Source organism: Sus scrofa, chromosome 13, assembly GCF_054392235.1.
Source record: "Sus scrofa isolate SSC_HxYL_T2T_F1_AM1 chromosome 13, Sscrofa_HxYL_maternal_Yorkshire_Landrace_v2.0, whole genome shotgun sequence".
Lineage (NCBI taxonomy): Eukaryota > Metazoa > Chordata > Mammalia > Artiodactyla > Suidae > Sus > Sus scrofa.
This window is the reverse complement of record NC_139395.1, coordinates 99,132,524-99,152,547: the sequence shown is the minus strand read 5'-3', so window position 1 is coordinate 99,152,547 and position 20,024 is coordinate 99,132,524. Positions and strand designations below refer to the sequence as shown.

General features: G+C 34.7%; 1 protein-coding gene across 9 annotated transcripts in view; it reads left to right on the top strand.

Annotated features, from left to right (window-relative positions):
* Positions 1 to 20,024, top strand: part of SLC9A9 (solute carrier family 9 member A9) — a 685,137-nt gene that overhangs the window by 266,302 nt on the left and 398,811 nt on the right. For all 9 annotated transcript variants that reach the window (XM_084989945.1, XM_084989943.1, XM_084989947.1 and 6 more), the window contains one exon: positions 2,718 to 2,833. In XM_084989945.1, the coding sequence (XP_084846071.1) occupies positions 2,718 to 2,833 (116 nt within the window). The remainder of the gene's footprint in view (positions 1 to 2,717; positions 2,834 to 20,024) is intronic.

Here is a 20,024-nt window from a genome sequence, read left to right as displayed (position 1 = left end):
GTTGTTTTATCAATTTTCTTTTCTGTTCCTAATGTATACTCTTGAATATAGTATTAATAGTTGCGTATTAGTTCATCATATGTGTGTTATGTAATTTATTCAGACTGTTGAATTTTTTACTCATAACTAATAGTAATCTGAAATAATCTAAATACACAGCTTTTGGTCTGTATTCAAATCAATTTCTTGGTAAATTTATAGAAAGTCATTTAATAAACTACAGAATATAAAAATTTAATAGTTTTAAATTGTCAAATTGACTTTTATAAAGATTTTAATTTTATTTTCAACAATAGTATATGAGGTTTCTAGCATCCATATAACTTTGCCAAGCCTGGGTAGTATATATGCATATATTTTTAAGTTTTACACGCTCTAATGGTTTCTATGTAATATGAGACAAGTCATTTTAATTTTGAGCCTCTGATTTCTAAACTGTAAAATGAACTAATGGGTATAAAATTCATAAATATAGCCACAGGTCATAAAGTTTATTGATTCCAAACCTGTTTATGCTCCTTATTCGAAGTGAAGCTCAAGTGAGTAAAGACTGTTGTGAAGTTGGGTTAACACCAGAAGAGACTGAGGAATGACCATTGGAGAGCATTTTCCATAATGTTGTGACTGTCCAGAGTGTCCCAGTGTTTATCATACATACAGAACCTAATTCAGAGGGTTATGTACAAAACACATGTAATTAAAATGTATGGTTATTTTAATTTCTACCTATCTTACTATAAAATGCATGCTCCATAAGGGCAGAGATTTTTGTCTTGTTCACTGATGTATTTTAGCCACCTAGAGCCTGACACATTTTAGGGGTTCAGTAGTGTATCTGTTAAATGAACAAATAAGCTGAATAAAGCTTCCTTATACCTGTCCAGAGGCAGCACATCCTGGTAACCATCTGAATGCCCTCTCCAGGATAAGTGTAGGTGAACTACATGATTGAATCCTCTTCCAAGAAACCCTTGCTGTGTCCCATCACATAGTCTTCTTCGGATGTTAATACCTGCAGCCTGGTGAAGATTCAGCCTCCTCTACTAGAATTACACTCTTTGCAGCAATGTTGGGTATCTCTGCTCCAACTCCTTACAATTGTCTTAATATCCATTTCAGAAGGACGTATCATTTCCAGGTTCTTACTCCATTGCTGCCCCTTTATACTACATAGATCAACCACCTTATGGGCTAGTTGCAAGTCTATTATATGAGATAACATGTAATGAAAAATATGGAATTGATCATTTAGGCAATACGATGTGGTAGTTAAAAGCTCAGGCTCTGGAGCCAAATCCCACAGCTCATACCTGGATTTCACAATTTAAAACCTGTGTCACCTTTAACAAGTTACTTGATTATAGTGTGTTCAGTTTTCTTATCTGTACCATGCAAATAATACCTACCTTATAGGATCAATCTGTGAATGAAATGAGTCAAAACGTATGAGGAAGTAGAAATAGTATATAAATATTACCTATTTTGATAATTATTATTAGCACTAGTAATAATCTCATAGAAAATTATGTGCCAAAAACCAAACTTAAATTATCTAAAATAGTCCTTAAAACACTCTGTCAGCTAACCATTGTTGTTATCCTTACCTCATAAGTAAGGATATTAAGTCTCAGAAAGTTTTGGTAACCCCCTAAAATCAAAGCTAGTGAGTTGTAGAAACTGGATTTAAATGCAGTTGTGTCTGAAATATTCTCTCACAGAGAAATTTTTCTTAACAGAATTTAAACATCTACATTCTTGTTAACTTTATAATTTCTAATATCTGATTTCTAGCCTTTTTAGCCATGTTCACAACCCTGGAACATTTTTCAAGAAACTTACTTTAAGTTAATGTGAATACCTAAACAGCCTTCTATTAGCCTGAGGATCTACAGATTCTAAGGACTTGTATGATCGCTTTTAGTTTTTCTGCTGTGGTCCAGTTCCCTAATCTCTGTATTTCCTCTACTAGGATTTTGCAAAGTCAACCAGTCAATTAAGTAATTAAGTACAATTTAAAAGCTCTAGGATGGCAAATTATGAGCAAAACAATTTGCATTCCATGGTGTGGGTTTGGTAAACTTATAATCATCTGAAAAGAACAGCTTTACTTGCGAAGTTAAAATGTAACCATTTCAGGATTCATTTTCAACAATGTGTTGAAGATACACATGCTTTAACCTAACAGTGATTCCCTACCTGGTGTGGAAGTGATCTGACACCAGCCAGAGTAGAGACACATCTGTTGTAAAGTAACTGGTGACCAAGTTCCCTGTGAGTGGCCAATATCCTTCTCATAGCAGTGACAGACTTGAAAATTTGAACCCTTTCAGACACTCCTAGCAGGCAAAACAATAAAAAATGAAAAGCAATCCCATTTACAGATGTCAACCCAGCTGCTGGATTTGTGGGCTTGATTTGCTATGTCATATTTTACAGATTATTTTTTATATCTTTGAGACTTGTTTTCATTGAAATATACTATAAAATGTTCTGTTACCTTTTGCCTTTGAGTGAGTTGTGATAATTGGTCAGTGTGTCTTTCATTGTCAAGAGATTTAGACAGAGTACTGAGAACTAGCACGGCCATGAATTGGCAGAATAGTGGTAATTTGTGCATTATGCTTCTTCAGAAAGCGTATTAGAATGTTAGCTATGATGGCATGAATTTACACATGATTCAACTTGATGTTTGAAGATCATATATTTCTCTTCAACAGGTTAATTATGTATGGCTTTGTGAAGGCTATGGTGTATGCTGACCAGCTGAAAAATGGAGACTTTCATTTCACTGACTGTTTGTTTTTTGGTTCACTGATGTCTGCTACAGATCCAGGTAATTGCTCAAATAATATGTCTTCTTTTTAAGAGTCAAACATTTAAATTGAATGTCTTTCTTTCTAAAGACCATCACCTGGTGTACATAATAATAATCCCTTATTCCTCTTCACTTGCAGTTGACATATCCGTTAGTGATTACGAAAAAGAAAAAAAGGCAAATATTCTAACAGCTCTCAAAAAATGGTCCCAAAAGAAATTTCAGTAATGGGAAAGACTCTAATTTGTTATAGTTTATTTCTCTAGAATATTCATTCATTTTCAACTCTTTTTTTCCTTAATTTTTCTCTTTTTAACTTGTCTTCTTTAAAAATGATCTATTGAATTGAATGGTAAAAATATTTTTAAACAACTGTTTACTATGTAATTTTTCAAACATTGAGAGTAAGGTAGAATAGTAAAAATGATTGTCTTATACCCTTCAAATTATCAAATTATAATAACTATCAAATATGGCCAATGTTTTTATCTATACCGTCTCACTATGACTGAATTATGTTAAATTCTAGACATCATATTGTTTTATTTGTAAATGTTTTGAAAAATGACCATTTTCAGTATGATACCTGAAAATATTAATAATTATTTTAATATTATCAAAGAGCTAGCCTCTGTTAAGATATCCCCAGTTGTATTTTTGTCACTATCATTATCGTCATTAGTTTGTGTAGTAGTTTGTAAAAATTAGGACCCATATAAGGACTATACATTACAATCGGTGGATATGACTATTGAGCTTCTTTTAACCTACATGTTCCCCTCCATCTTCTATTTTCCTTTTCACTTATTTGTCAAAAAAAAAAGCGATTTATTTGTGGTTAAATTAAATATGGTTGCTTAAAATATTCTTCTAACCCCTGTATTTCTTGTAATCTGATGATTAAATCTGGAGGTTTAATCAGATTGGGGTTCATCATTTTTGGAAAGATTACTTGCTTGCTCTGAGTCTCTATAGCCTAGCATCAGGAAGCTCATGGTTGTTAGCGACTCAGCTGTCAGCCTGATCCATCACAATACTGAATTGCTACTCCAGCAAAGACCACCAGAAGACACTGTAGTTGAACAAGATGTGTTTATTACATTTTTTGGTGAGGAGAATGCTCATCAGAAGAACCATGGGACCTCTCAGAGAATGGTAGAAAGGACTTGTTATAAGATCTGGGCTTATGCTTGTTGATTTTAGAGATGGCTTGAGGAATTGGGGCTTTGTTCTGCATTAGATGCTGAAAGGAAGCATGAGTGATTGGGCATTTTACTCTTGTCCAGCAGGAGGAAGACTGAGTAGAGCCTAAGGCTACAATTGGTAAGGAAGCAGCATCACTTGTAAGAGCCAGCATAGGGGGAGATTTGGTCAACTTTGTAGTTTGGAGTGTATTTATTGTTTGTGCTTAGGTGTGATTCCACAGCAGTCTTGGAATCCATCATAGTCATAGAGTGAACTTTTCTGACGATTTTTTGTGATACTGTTTACATTCACCCATTCATCGGAAGAATAACAAGGTCCAGCTGATAGTACCAAGCCAGCTCCCGCATGCCAGGGACTGCTTTTCCCTTTCTCAGAATGGCCCTCTGACCAGCAGTATTGGCATCATGTGGTAGCTTGTTATAAATGCAGAATCTCAAGCTCAAACCTAGAACTACTAAATTAGATTCTAGAATTTAACAATATCCTCAAGTGATTTATGTGCACATTAAAGTTTGAGAAACTCTACATTTTAGACTTCCCCATTTTAACTAATGGCTTTAGTACCCACTGATGGATATTGCTTAGTCTAGTATTTATTGAAGGTTACAAACTAGCACTATGCTAAATCAGTCCTACCTTTTGCATATATTAGCTGGTACTCCCCTAAAAGGAGTTTTCCAGATCTACTATTTGAGCACCTGTGGTATTATTTGAATAAAAGAGAAGGATAAATTATTGATTTTTTTAAATTATGAATTTTCTAATTTTTAAAATAATGAATTGTTTTCCTAGTGTTCCCCATGTATGACCAAAGAGATGGTTTATTGGCTTTTTAAAAGTGTAATATAAACACATGGATTTAAAGATGGTTGAAATGTTTCAAGCAGCCGAAATAGCTCAGTTTGGAGAGCGTTAGACTAAAGATAGTTGAAATGTTTCAATCTTCTACTGTAATTATACTTTTTAATGATCAAAGTACTCCATCTTTGACAACAAGGAGACTCTTCAAGTTTTTATTGTATCCTTTTGTCATGAACTCAGTGGTCTTTTCATAGATTTCTTATTTGGAGCAGGACTAGATATGCTGCTTATCGTGTGTGTGTGTGTGTGTGTGTGTGTGTGTGTGTGTGTGTGTGTGTGTGTGTGTGTGTGTGTGTGTGTGTGTGTGTTTCCTGTATCCTGACATGGAACAGACATTTCTCTAAGAAGCCCTGGTTCTTTCTAAGAGGGAAATTTATTTAGATACCAAAATGTGGGCAGGAGGTGTTTTCATTGCTACCATATTGCTCATTGTTTCTAGATACTTTTATTTGTTTTGAAGAAGAAATTATATCACAAAATCATATTAATATTGTTATCCAGGTTAGGATTATAGGAATTTTACTTAATTCCCTTGAATTTTTATTTGCATTTGATTGAATTTTTATTTGCATTTGAATTTTTCTTCTGTCTACTTTTCTTCTCTTACATTAATATAATTTCTTTTTCCTTTAAGTATATTTTCAAAATTTTAATATGCCTATTATTACTAAAATATGATTATTGAAAGCTGCTTAGATTTCATTGTGGTTCTTTTTAACCTTTGTATATATGCCACTAGCATGAACAGTTAAATGTTATTCTGTTTTAAGAGCTCTTGAAGTAATCCTCTGTATGATTAAGCCACAAGTCAGTATACAATAATGTTCATTTGTTTCATTTTGCTTTTAATTTTTGTTTTGGATTAAATATCTACAAAATTCCAATATGAAAACCATAGGACAAAACAAAAGAAATCTAGCTTTATCCCTATTCCCTCTACCCTAATTTTTCAATCATGTTGCTTCTATTTTTAAATCTAAGCAAATACACAAACACAAACATACTCTACTTGATACTACTGCACATGTGGTGCTGTACAAGGCAGTACTTCACCTTGCTCTTCTTTAATTAACAGTATTTTGAAAAATAAATCATAGCAACATATAAAGATGTTTATCATTTTCTTTCGTAACCACAGAGTACTCCATAGTTTTTTTAACCAGTTGTCTGTTGATGGACGTTTGTGTTATTTCTTACCATTTGCAACTATTAATGGTGCTACAATTAAAAATGTCAAAATTAATAGCTTTTCACATTTTTCCACTCTTTCTTTGGGATAGATTTCTACAAACAGGTTAAAAGGAATTTGTAATTTTCCTAGAGTGCCAAATTCTTCTCCCTGGAAGTTTATACTCTTTTGCATTCATACACAATGTATAACGATATCTTTTCTGCACAGCCTTGCCAGTGCAGAATTCTATTACAATTTTGGGGTTTTACCCATGCAGTAGGTGAGGATTTGTATCTCCCTATGGTTTGACTTTGTACTTCTCTTATTTTGCATAAGGCTAAACATTCACTCATACATTTAGGGGATGTATGCATTTTATTTTCCTGAAAACCAAATGTTAATAAGATGCCCTTTTAGGAGTTCCCGTCGTGGCGCAGCGGTTAACGAATCCGACTAGGAACCATGAGGTTGTGGGTTCGGTCCCTGCCCTTGCTCAGTGGGTTAAGGATCCGGCGTTGCCGTGAGCTGTGGTGTAGGTTGCAGACGCGGCTCGGATCCCAAGTTGCTGTGGCTCTGGCATAGGCCGGCGACTACAGCTCCGATTCGACCCCTAGCCTGGGAACCTCCCTATGCCCCGGGAGCGGCCCAAGAAATAGCAAAAAGACAAAAAAAAAAAAAAAAAAAAAAAAAAAGATGCCCTTTTAATAGTGGGGTTGTTCATATTTTATTTTTCAAATTTACCCTTTTTTTTAGGGCCGCACCCACAGCATATGGAGGTTCCCAGGCTAGGGATCAAATTGGAGCAGTAACTGCCAGCCTACTCCCCAGGCACAGCAACGCAGGATCCAAGCCAGGTCTTCGACCGTTATACCACAACTCAGGGCAACGCCAGTTCCTTAACTCTTTGAGCGAGCCCAGGGATCAAACCTGAATTCTCATGGATGCTAGTCAGATTTGTTTCTGCTGAGCCACGATGGGAACTCCCTTATTTTTCAAATTTTAAATGCCCTTAAAATACTAGGAATATTAACCTTTTGTCTGTAATGTAATTTACAGATATTTTCCCAGTTTTTATGTTTTATTTTGCTTATGGATAGGGGAAGAAAAAGCATTTTTATTTTTTAAATGTTTTTAATTATAGTATAGTTGATTCACAATGTTGTGCTAATTTCTGCTATACAGCAAAGTGACACAGTCATACATATATATATATATGTATATATATATATATATATGTATATATATATATATATATATATATACACATTCTTTTTTTATGTTATTTTTCATCATGATGTATCTCAGGAGATTGGATATAGTTCCTTGTGCTATATAATAGGACCTTATTGTCTATCCATTCGAAACATAATAATTTCATCTACTAACCCCAAACTCCCAGTCCACCCCACTCCCTCTCCCTCTCCCCCTGGAAACCACAACTCTTTTCTCCCTGTCTATGAATCCGTTTCTGTTTTGTAGATAGGTTCATTTGTGCCATATTTCAGATTCCACATGTAAGTGATATTGTATAGTATTTGTCCTCTTTCTGACTTACTTCACTTAGTATGATAATCTTCTAGTTGCATCCATGTTGCCTCAAATGGCATTATTTCATTATTTTTATGGCTGAGTAGTATTCCATTGTACATATGTACCACATCTTCTTAATGCATTCATCTGTCAATGAACATTTAAGTTGTTTCCATGTCTAGGCTGTTGTGAATAGTGCTGCAATGAACATGGGGTGCATGTTATCTTTTTCAGTGAAAGTTTTGTCTGGATGTATGCATAAACATAATTCTATATTTAGTTTTCTGAGGAATCTCCATATTATTTTCCATAGCAGCTGTACCAATTTACATTCCCAGCAACAGTGTAGGAGGGTTCCCTTTTCTCCATACCCTCTTCAGCATTTGTTATTTGTAGACCCATTAATAACAGCCATTTTGACCAGTGTGAGGTGATACCTCATTATAGTTTTGATTTGCATTGCATGTTGAATATCTTTTCATGTGCCTACTAGCCATATGTCTTCTTTGAAGAAATGTCTATTTAGGTCTTCTGCCCATTTTTCAATTGGGTTGTTTGGTTTTTGTTGTTGTTGTTGAGTTGTATGAGTTTGGAGATTAAGCCCTTGTCAGATGTATCATTTGCAACTATTTTTTTCCCTATTCATAGGTTGTCTTTTCATTTTTTTATGATTTCCTTTATGTATTGTTTCCAGCTATTTTCTCCCATTTCATAGGTTGTCTTTTCAATTTTTTTGTGTTCCCCATTGGTTTATTTTTGTTCTAATTTCTATTACTTTGCGAGACTGACTTAACCTTTGTACAATTGATGTCAGAGAAGGTTTTGCCTATGTTCTCTTCTAGAAGTTTGATGGTATTGTGTTTAAGCTTTTAAGTCTTTAAGCCATTTTGAGTTTAATTTTTGTGCATAATGTGAGAATATGTTCTAGTTTTGTTGATTTACATGCATCTGTCCAGTTTTCCCAGCACAACTTCCTCAAAAGACTGTCTTTTTCCCATTTTATATTCTTGGCTCCTTTGAAGATAAATTGATCATAGGTGTCTGGGTTTATATCTGGGTTCTCTATTCTGTTCCATTGGTCTGTATGTCTGCTTTTGTACCAGTGCCACACTGTCTTAATTATGGTAGCTTTGTAACAGTGTCTGAAGTCTGAGAGAGTTATGCCTCAGAGTTATGTTTTTTTCCCCCCTCAGGATTGCTTTGGCAATTCTGTTTTTTAATGGTTCAATATAAATTTTTGAAATAATTGTTCTAGTTCTGTGAAAAATGTCATGGATAATTTGATAGGGATTGCATTAAATCTGTAGATTGCTTTGGGTAATATGGCCATTTTAACAATATTTTTCCAATCCATGGAAAATCTTTCCATTTATTTGAGTCCTCTTTTCCTTTATTAATGCTTTATAGTTCTTAGTGTATAAGTCTTTCATTTCCTTGGTCAAGTTTATACCTAGGTATTTTTTTGTTGTTGTAATTTTAAAAGATATTTATATTCCTTTTATAATATTTCATTGTTAGTATACAAAAATACAACTGATTTCTGAATGTTAATATTGTATCTTGCTACTTTGCTTAATTTGTTTATCAGATGTAACAGTTTTTGTATAGACTCCTAAGACTGTGTACAAAGCATTTTTATTTTTTTTATTTTTATTTTTTATTTTCCCACTGTACAGCAAGGGGGTCAGGTCATCCTTAGATGTATACATTGCAGTTACAGTTTTTTCCCCCACCCTTTCTTCTGTTGCGACATGAGTATCTAGACATAGTTCTCAATGCTATTCAGCAGGATCTCCTTATAAATCTATTCTAGGTTGTGTCTGATAAGCCCAAGCTCCCGATCCCTCCCACTCCCTCCCCCTCCCATCAGGCAACCACAAGTCTCTTCTCCAAGTCCATGATTTTCTTTTCTGAGGAGATGTTCCTTTGTGCTGGATATTAGATTCCAGTTATAAGTGATATCATATGGTATTTGTCTTTGTCTTTCTGGCTCATTTCACTCAGTATGAGATTCTCTAGTTCCATCCATGTTGCTGCAAATGGCATTATGTCATTCTTTTTTATGGCTGAGTAGTATTCCATTGTGTATATATACCACTTCTTCCGAATCCAATCCTCTGTCGATGGACATTTGGATTGTTTCCATGTCCTGGCTATTGTGAATAGGGCTGCAATGAACATGCGGGTGCATGTGTCTCTTTTAAGTAGAGCTTTGTCCGGATAGATGCCCAAGAGTGGGATTGCAGGGTCATATGGAAGTTCTATGTATAGATTTCTAAGGTATCTCCAAACTGTTCTCCATAGTGGCTGTACCAGTTTACATTCCCACTAGCAGTGCAGGAGGGTTCCCTTTTCTCCACAGCCCCTCTAGCACTTGTTATTTGTGGATTTATGAATGATGGCCATTCTGACTGGTGTGAGGTGGTATCTCATGGTAGTTTTGATTTGCATTTCTCTTATAATCAGCGATGTTGAGCATTTTTTCATGTGTTTGTTGGCCATCTGTATATCTTCCTTGGAGAAATGTCTATTCAGGTCTTTTGCCCATTTTTCCATTGATTGATTGGTTTTTTTGCTGTTGGGTTGTATAAGTTGCTTGTATATTCTAGAGATTAAGCCCTTGTCAGTTGCATCATTTGAAACTATTTTCTCCCATTCTGTAAGTTGTCTTTTTGTTTTCTTTTTGGTTTCCTTTGCTGTGCAAAAGCTTTTCAATTTGATGAGGTCCCATGGGTTTATTTTTGCTCTAATTTCTATTGCTTTGGGAGACTGCCCTGAGAAAATATTCATGATGTTGATGTCAGAGAGTGTTTTGCCTATGTTTTCTTCTAGGAGTTTGATGGTGTCCTGTCGTATATTTAAGTCTTTCAGCCATTTGGAGTTTATTTTTGTGCATGGTGTGAGGGTGTGTTCTAGTTTCATTGCTTTGCATGCAGCTGTCCAGGTTTCCCAGCAATGCTTGCTGAATAGACTTTCCTTTTCCCATTTGATGTTCTTGCCTCCCTTGTCAAAGATTAATCGACCATAGGTGTCAGGGTTTATTTCCGGATTCTCTAGTCTGGTCCATTGGTCTGTCTGTCTGTTTTGATACCAGTACCACACTGTTTTGATGACTGTGGCTTTGTAGTATTTCTTGAAGTCTGGGAGAGTTATGCCTCCTGCTTGGTTTTTGTTTCTCAGGATTGCTTTGGCGATTCTGGGTCTTTTGTGGTTCCATATAAATGTTTGGATTGTTTGTTCTAGTTCTGTGAACAATGTCATGGGTAATTTGATAGGGATTGCATTGAATCTGTAGATTGCTTTGGGTAGGATGGCCATTTTCACAATATTGATTTTTCCAATCCAGGAACATGGAATATCTTTCCATTTCTTTACATCTTCTTTGATTTCTTTGATTAAGGTTTTATAGTTCTCGGCATATAGGTCCTTTACCTCTTTGGTCAGGTGTATTCCGAGGTATTTGATACAAAGCATTTTTAAATGTATGATGTTGACCTGTTTCCTATAAGAGGATGAAATTAAAGGGTGTCTCAGATTTGGAATCCATGGTGTCAATTACAGGATCAGAGCCCCAGAGTGGTGTACAGGGATAGACTGCTCCATCTCCAGGTCTGGAGATGACCTAGCCACTAAGTCATTGCTGGAACATTTAATGCTATACTCTCCCAGCACCAAGGAAATGCAGAAGTTCCTTGGCATCCACAGAAGTGGGGCCTCAAGACAAAGTATTTTCAACCCATCAGTGTGTTCTAGTTAGTTGGGGTTGTTCTCTTCTGCCATATATGGTTACTTTGCTTTTCATAGTCAGGTCTCCTTTTAGGTCACTTTTGCACAAACGTGCATGTCAAAAAGCATTGCATCCATTGTTTCCTGGCCAAGCTGTTGTATTCTGTTGAGTTATTCAGCCAGCATCAAGCATAAGTGTGTTATGTTCAAGCTTTGCTCCTTCTTTATCTAGTGATATTCCTGAGGTTATGTTTACATCACTCAGGAAAACTGATTAAAATAGAAAAAAATCCAACTCAGTGAGATGTTCATTAATCTGCTTTGTATCAAACAAACTGAACTGACTGAATTTTTTAAAACACAGAATTGACTTAACAGCCATAAAGAGAACCCTGGGAACCAAGGCCAGACTTTTCAAGTCTGGCACAGACCAGCTGTGCAACTTTGGGCACCACTTAGTCACTCTAGACTTTATGTGTTCTTGGAAGTGTAAGATATCCAATCTCATCTCTTCCAACCTCTTCATTTTACAGATGAAGAAACTGACTTTTCATCTGTAAAATGAAAAGTTTTGACTAGAGCCCTTTCCAGCTCTAACATTTTGTGATTCTTATTTCTGTGAGTTTTTTTTTTTAATTTTAAAGAAAGTTAAAAGTCAACCCAAAGCACCCCAGTCAGACATTCTGGGGTTCTAACTCCAACTCAGCAAATGTTAGAGAAGATATCACATAGCAGAGACCCACGCATGAAAAGGGATACTTAAGCTCCCTTCTCTTTGGGGAGCTAATTGTTGAATTAAAACACATTGAATCTACTCTCTGCTAAATTGGTGCAATTTAAAGTCTTCAACAATCTTTAAACACCTAGTTAATCTTACCCCACAATTATTCATCTATTGCCTAAATTATTGTGACTCACTAATTTATGAAAGAGAACCTATGCTCCCTGGGTCTGATTTTTCTTGGCCTTCTTTAAATTAATTCTTTCCCATTAGCCTTAGCTAAATTTTAGCTAGGTGTTATTAACTAGTCATATTTTTCTTTCATACACACATATTTAGACTTTAATTCTTCCTGCATGTTTCAGACTCTCTTCAGCCAATTTTCTGTTTACCTCCAGTTAGGCTATTATTTGATTGATTTAATCTCCTCCTTTCCTCACTTATGAAGACCTTGTTGAAGATGTAAAATCACCTGCAGCCCTTAACAGAAAGAGTGAATAACTAAAGGCAGAGCCATCAAAGAGACAGTGTATGATAAGTTGCTGGGTAGGGGAAGAGGTATGAAGCAGGCTTGATCAATGAGCCAGCTCATCTTCAGGTATGTTTAGACAAGGAGAAAGAGGAGTATGGGGGAGGGGAGAGAAATGATCAACAAAATGGCAATAGAGTAAAAGCCCCAGCAGCTGGAAATAAATGCTGTAGTTAATATCCCTCATTTTACAAATGGCCAAAACCCATTACGGATTCCTCTGGCCTCATACTATCTTCTTATCTCTTTCATCATTCACCTGGGGCCCAATTTGGTAAATTTAGATGGTCCAAGATAATGATTTTTATTAATAAATCTGAAATGTCCCTTTATATGGGTCAAGTGAGATAGAAAAGTCTTTAAGATGTGTAAAGCCACTTGGGAATCCTGGTGTACTTGTGTGCTATTCCTTGAACACACCAGGCTTTTTAACAAATTAAAGTATAATCAAATTACAACATAGTGATTCAATATTTTAATAGATTATATACTCCATTTAAAGTTATTAAAATAATGGCTATATTTCCTTGTGTTGTACAATATGTCCTCCTTGTTTCTTACTTATTTTATATACATTAATTTGTATCTGTTAATTACATATTCCTATCTTGCATAATAACCCATAAACTAGTTCACACCCATCTGTAAGAAGCAAATCAAAGAGAAATGAGAGTAAATATCTGTATGATTTAAATATCATGTATATGCCTTTCAAAACTATAAATACAGTAACCTCTGGCTTGAGGGAAGCAGATTAAATAAACTCCTGTCCAAATGTCTCGGTTATGTTCCTTTCCCTAGTAGGACATAAATAACATAATTAACAAGTTCTCAGAGCTTGTTGAGAATTTTTTTCATGTACCTATTGGCCAGCTTTGTATCTTTGTTGAAAAAAAAATTTCTATTCACGTCTTCCGCTCATTTTTTTAAATTGGGCTGTTTTGTTTTTTGGTATTGAGTTGTGTGAGCTGTTTATATATTTTGGATATTATTAACATATTATTGGTCATATCACTTGCAAATATTTTCTCCCCTTCAGCAGTTTGTGTTTTCATTTTGTCAATGATTACCTTTGCTGTGCAAAAGCTTTTAAGTTTAATTAGGTCCGATTTGTTTATTTTTTACTTTTATTTCTTTTTCCTTTGATGATAGATCCAAAAAATATATTTCTATGATTTATATCAAAGAGCATTCTGTCTACATTCTCTTATAGGAATTTTATGTCTTCCAGTCTTACATTTACTTATTTAATTCATTTTGTGTTTATTTTTGTAAATGATGTGAGGAAATGTTCTAATTTCATTGTTTTACATGTAGCTGTCCATTTTTTCCAACACCACTTTTTGAAGAGACTGTTTTTTCTCCATTGTATATTCTTACCTCCTTTGTCATAGATTAACTGACCATAAGTGCATGATTTTACTTCAGACTCTAGTCCATTGATCTATGTGTCTATTTTTGTGTCAGTACCATGCTGTTTTGAATACTATAGCTTTACAGTATAGCCTGAGGTCAGGGAGTGTGGTATTTCTAGCTTTGTTCTATTTTCTAAAGATTGCTTTGGCAATTATGCATGTTTTGTGGTTCCATATAATTTTTTAGGATTATTTGTTCTAGTTCTGTTAAAAATGTCATGTATATTTTGATAGAAATTGCTTTAAATAAGTAGATTGCTTCAGGTATTTTGGGCATTTTGACAATATTAACTCTTCTAATCCAAGAACATGGGATATCTTTCCATTTCCTTCTATTTTCAAACTCCTTCATCCATGTTTCATAGTTTTCAGAGTATAGCTCTTTCATCTCCTTAGTTAAGTTTATTCCTGGATATTTTATTCATTTTGATGTTATTTTAAATGAGATTTTTTTTTGGCTTTCTCTTTCTAATAATTCACTATTAGTGTAAGAAAAGTAACAGATTTCTGTATATTATTCTTGTATCCTAAAACTTTACTGAATTCCTTTATTATTACTAATAGTTTTCTAGTGGAGACATCAGGTATATATACTGTATATAGTATCATGTCATCTGCAAATAGTGACACTCTTACGTCTTCCCTTCCAATTTGGATGACTTTTTTTTTTTTTTCCTTGTCTGATTACTGTGGCTAGGACTTCCAATACTATGTTAAATAGAAGTGGTGAGAGTGGGCATCTTTGTCTTATTCCTGATTTTAGAAGAAAGGCTTTCAGCTTTTCACCATTGAATATGACATTAGCTGGAATGCTCCAGTCTTTTTGCAGCTCCAGGGTGTTTGCACTTGTTATTTCTCCCTTCTCACCTTCTTCAGGTATTTGCTTAAATGCCACCTCAATGAGACCTTCCCTAACCGTCCTATCAAAAATTGCACACCTTTTCCCCCTGAGGCACTCCAAATCACTGTGCTTTCCATACTCTTTCCTTGACTTACTTTCTTGTAGAGCACTAGTCACTATCGATCTACTATTTATTTGTTTCTTATTTTTCCTTTTTTCTTTGTCCCATTAAAGGAGATTTTATCCTATTTTTCCCCTACCTTTTCACTCTTATATTTCTAAATATATTTCTAGAACAGTAGGCTTTCAATAAATACTTTTAAATGAATGAATTGATAAACTTGTGGAAGAACCAGCTAGAGCAAAGTGTAGAGCTTGAAATGGTATCTCTTCTCAGACACGAAATATGAGCAGCTGAGAGTCCCAGATCATACTCAGAACTGAAGAACCTCATGACCTGGGGAGGGACAATGACTCAGAATGAAGGTGGAACTTCTAGCACATAGCTGAATTTCCAGCACATAGCTGAGTAGCAATATTAGTTTCTGTATTCCAAAAAAAAAAAAAAAAGAGAGATATTCAAGTAAGACAAAAATACATGCTTTTCTTATTGTTCAGCTGTGTAGCATATATTTCTTTTTCCTTGTTCACTGGTGGTCAGCTACTGAATACTTTCCAGAGAGCACCAAGCCATAGATTGTAGACTTTCAGAAGCAGTTACAATAGTGAGGGAGGGTTTTTGTTTTTTGTTTTTGTTTTTGTTTTTTTCTCCTTTCAGGTTGGAAGGTGTCTAAAATAGGAACTTCCTTTAGGAAAAGGAAGAACTCAGCACAATACATTAAGTACTAATCACCCAAAAGATGCCAGAAACTCATCCTAGTATTTACAGGATTGACATTTCTTCCAGGGTCTCCAGGAAGCCATTCATTCAAGCACAAGTGGGCTGTACATTTTCTCACTTCATCAATTTCCCTGTTTCCTATTTGGATTAAAATGTCTTCATTTTATACAATGCAGCTGCATTAAGACTCAAATACAGCTGTGCTATTTTGAACTCCAGAGCTATTAGTCTAGTATTTAAAACTAGAAAATAATTCTTTCTCCATAGATTTACCCTATTTTCTTTCAAGAAAATTAAACCAGGTTTTCCTGATTTTGGTAACCTCAGATAGGGCTTACTCAAGCATTGCTCTGTACAATATGGTGGCTGTGAGCCACCAGTAGCTACGTGAAATGTGGCTAAATTGATACTGATGGGCTATAAGTATAAAATACACCCTGGATTTCAAAGGCTTAATGTAAAAATAAAGTAAAATATCTCACTGATAATTTTTACATTGATTATATTTTGAAATTATATTAACTTCAGTTAAATAATATATACTATTAGAATTAATTTTGCCCATTTCTTTTTAGTTTTTTAATATAGTTACTAGAAAATTTTAAATATGTGGCTTACATTATATTTTTTATTGACCATCACTAATATAGAACAATATAGATATGAAACTGTTGTAAGCTGAAGAATATGATTTTTTCAGTTTGAGATATTATTGATACATAACATAGGTGTGTTTATGGTATGCAGGTGGCGATTTGATACCCATATGTATTATGAAATGATTACCTCAATATGGTTAGTTAACATTTCTATCCCCACTCCTCATTACCTTGTGTATGTGAGTGGTGATAACATTCCGGATCTACTTTCTTCACAATATTCAAGTGTAGAACATGATATTGTTAACTGTGTTCACCATGTTCTATCTTAGATCCCCAGAACTTATTCATCTTATAGTTGGACTCTATTTCCCTCACTTGTGCTCTATTTCCCCCATTTCTACCCCCTAGCAACCACCATTCGACTCTCCATTTATATGAGGTCAGCTTTTTTAGATTACGCACACAAAAATGATCCTTAATAGAAATACCACAATTTAAAGTCAAGTAGACAAATTAAGCACAGATATAACATACTGCATAGCTTATGGCATTTGGTGAAATATGGCCCTTTATTTTTATAAGATGGAACTAACATGTCTGAAATTTTCTTTCTCAAGCCTCTTTGCCTAGTCTTATTTTTCTGCTCCAACACACAATAACCCATAAACTAGTTCACACCCATCTGTAAGAAGCAAATCAAAGAGAAATGAGAGTAAATATCTGTATGATTTAAATATCATGCATACGCCATTCAAAACTATAAATACAGCAACCTCTGGCTTGAGAGAAGCAGATTAAATAAATTCCTGTCCAAATGTCTGTTATGTTCCTTTCATTAGTAGGACATAAATAACAAGTTCTCAGAGCCTGACAATCTCAGAGTTGTTTTTGTAATGCCCATTAACTGTTTTATTTTATGTAGCTTGTCAGAAATTCAAGAAACTTGACATTTATATTGTTAACCCTGTTTCAAAGTAAGTTGATGTGTTTAATGTCCCTAAATTGGGTAGACTCAATATCAGAAATAAATATTTATCTAAAAGGAATAAATAGAGATTATCTGTGCAGCCATTTAGGAAAATATAGCCCATAATTATTTTCATTAAGCTTAAAGTTTAAAAGTGTATTCGATGTAAATTATTAGTTTATACTTTAATTAAACAAATCAAAATATACATAGTGTTTAACAGGATCCATTTCTTTATCATTAACATTAAATAATATTTAATGAGTAGAACTAAGAAAGCGTCCACACATGTCCGAAAGTACAGAAGTTCTACTGAGTTTTGCACAGTGCGGAGTAAATATTTATTGAATAAATAGAGCAGTCATTGAATATTGTTTAGAAATATATATGCAACTGAGTGCCAATGAGGCAATGAGCTCACTACAAGTGAAATAACAAGCACTGAGCTTTCCCTACCATGAGTAGTGTGAGCACGTAGATCCCACCCTAACAGATGTTTTTAGATGGAGACTAGAAAGCTATGAATATTCAACAAAGGTTTGGGTTTGCAGAAATTTGGGGATTTGGATAATGGGAAAGGGGGACTAGGTTGAGCTGCTTGACCATGTATGAGTGAACTTGGATTCCTTGATTTCAGGGTGAGGGGGTGGCCTCCTCCAGGTGCCTGAGGGTAGCCCACCTGCTTCTTCTAAACCACTGGCATACCTTCTGCCACTTACAGGACTGCTGTCTTGGAAGGTAGCCCAACAATCTTAAGCCTCAATAAGCCAACAAAGAAAAATAAAAACACAACATGGCTCTTAAACAGCCTGAGAGAGGAAGATCAAAACAAACAGAAAACATACATACCCACACAGAATGAGTTCCTGATATAGTCTGAGGACAATTTGAATAATATTCTTATAAGAAAATTTAAGAGGATCAGGGGCAGATAAAATTCATGATTTTTCCAAATAAACAACTGAATAGAGAAATAAAGAAGAGAATGATTCAGAATGATGTGTTTCCTCCACAACAGATAATCATGTGGCCCCAAATGTCAGCAGTGCCAAGATTGAGAAATGTGCTTTAGATAATTTCTCAGATCAGGGTTTAGACCCTTAAGGTGAAACAACTTTGGTAATCTACCAACCCCAGGATTTGAAGGGAAAGAGAATGCCTAAGATTCTCATCAACTCTTTACCCCTGGAGATCTTTGGTCATTGCCCTGATACTACTCCCATGAATACCTGTCCTAGTGTCTAGCTAATTGTGTCTGCATAGTGTGGCAAAACTGAGCAATAATTATTCCTTGGAATGAAAGTGAGCCAAAAGGGTGAAGTTTAAATTACTTTTTTCTAATTTGTCTTTTCACTGCTCTGTATAGCTTCCCTTTGCTGGAGTCTGATGTGCCCTTCCCACCTCTGTCACTTCTCTTCCATAAGCAGCAATTCAAAATAGCCTTCTTTCTTCCTGGGGATTTCTCATGGCTTTTGTTGGTATTATTAACATTGTTTGTTAGCTCCAATTCATCTTTTTCTATACTTTCTCTATCATTGATTTAGGGGAGGAATCCAGTAGCTTACACCAGCTTGTCCTCTTGGTGATGGAAAGAATGCTATGATAAAAATGCCACTTTCCCCCAAATTAATGTAAATTTTTTTTTGCATTTCCCATGAAAACCTAACCCTTTAAAATTGGAACTGTATAAAATTATCTTAAAGTTTTTAAAGTATAATAAAATCATAAGAGGAACTGCCTAATCAGTTATAAGAATATACTACAAATCTATTATAACCAAATTAATATGGTACTGGTCTAGGAGTAGGAAGACCAGTGGAAAAGAATAGGGAATCTAAAAGCAGATCTTAGTATAAATGAGAATTGGACAGAGATGATACTTCAATTCAATGGGGAAAAGAATGGTTTATTTAACAAATGGTATTTGCACAATTGGCTGTCTATCTATTTAGAAAATGTTAAAATTGGACACTTATTTAACCATTTATAAATATATACCTAGAAGAATTAAAATGCAAATGAATAAATAAAGTAAAATAAATCCTGCAAAAAATCTGTAAATTTATATTTGCAGAGTATAGATAGGGAAATTCTTAGCAAAGAGTGGAAAACTGAAATCTAGAATAGATGTATTTGACTGTATAAAATTGTTTTAAATGAGAAAAGGTCCAATAAAAAAAGATAATAAACAATACGCTAGGTAAAAATATAAAGGACAGAACAGTATTATCTCTAGTATACAAAGAACACTTAAAAGTACAAACTGGCAAAAAATAAAGGAAAAATGGACAAAGACGATAAAGGGACAGTTCATAGAAGAGCAAATCCACTTGGGCCAAAAATGTGAAAAGTTATTTAAGCTCATCAGAAATCATAGAAATGTAAAATAAAGTAATAGCCTATTGTTTTACCCCTAGCAGTTTGGCAACAATTATAACACCAAGTAACAGTCATTGCTGGCAGGGAGGCAGGGAAAAGTGGACTCTTACACATTTCTAGTGGAAATTTAAATCATTAACAGACTTTTGGAAAGCAATTTGACAACAATTCTTAGAATTTAGAATACATAGACCCTTCTCCCAGCGATTTGACTCCTGGGAGACTGTCCCACACAAGTGAAAAGACTAGTTCTTAAGGATATAGGGATAAGAATATTTTTGAAGCATTTTTTTAAGTGAAGGGGGATAAAAGGAACAAAGTGAACCCTATCAATAAGGCAGTCATTGGATGCATTGTAGGACATCTACACAAGGTCATGTAGCCATCAAAAAAGGTAAATTGGCGCTCTTTCAGCTGACT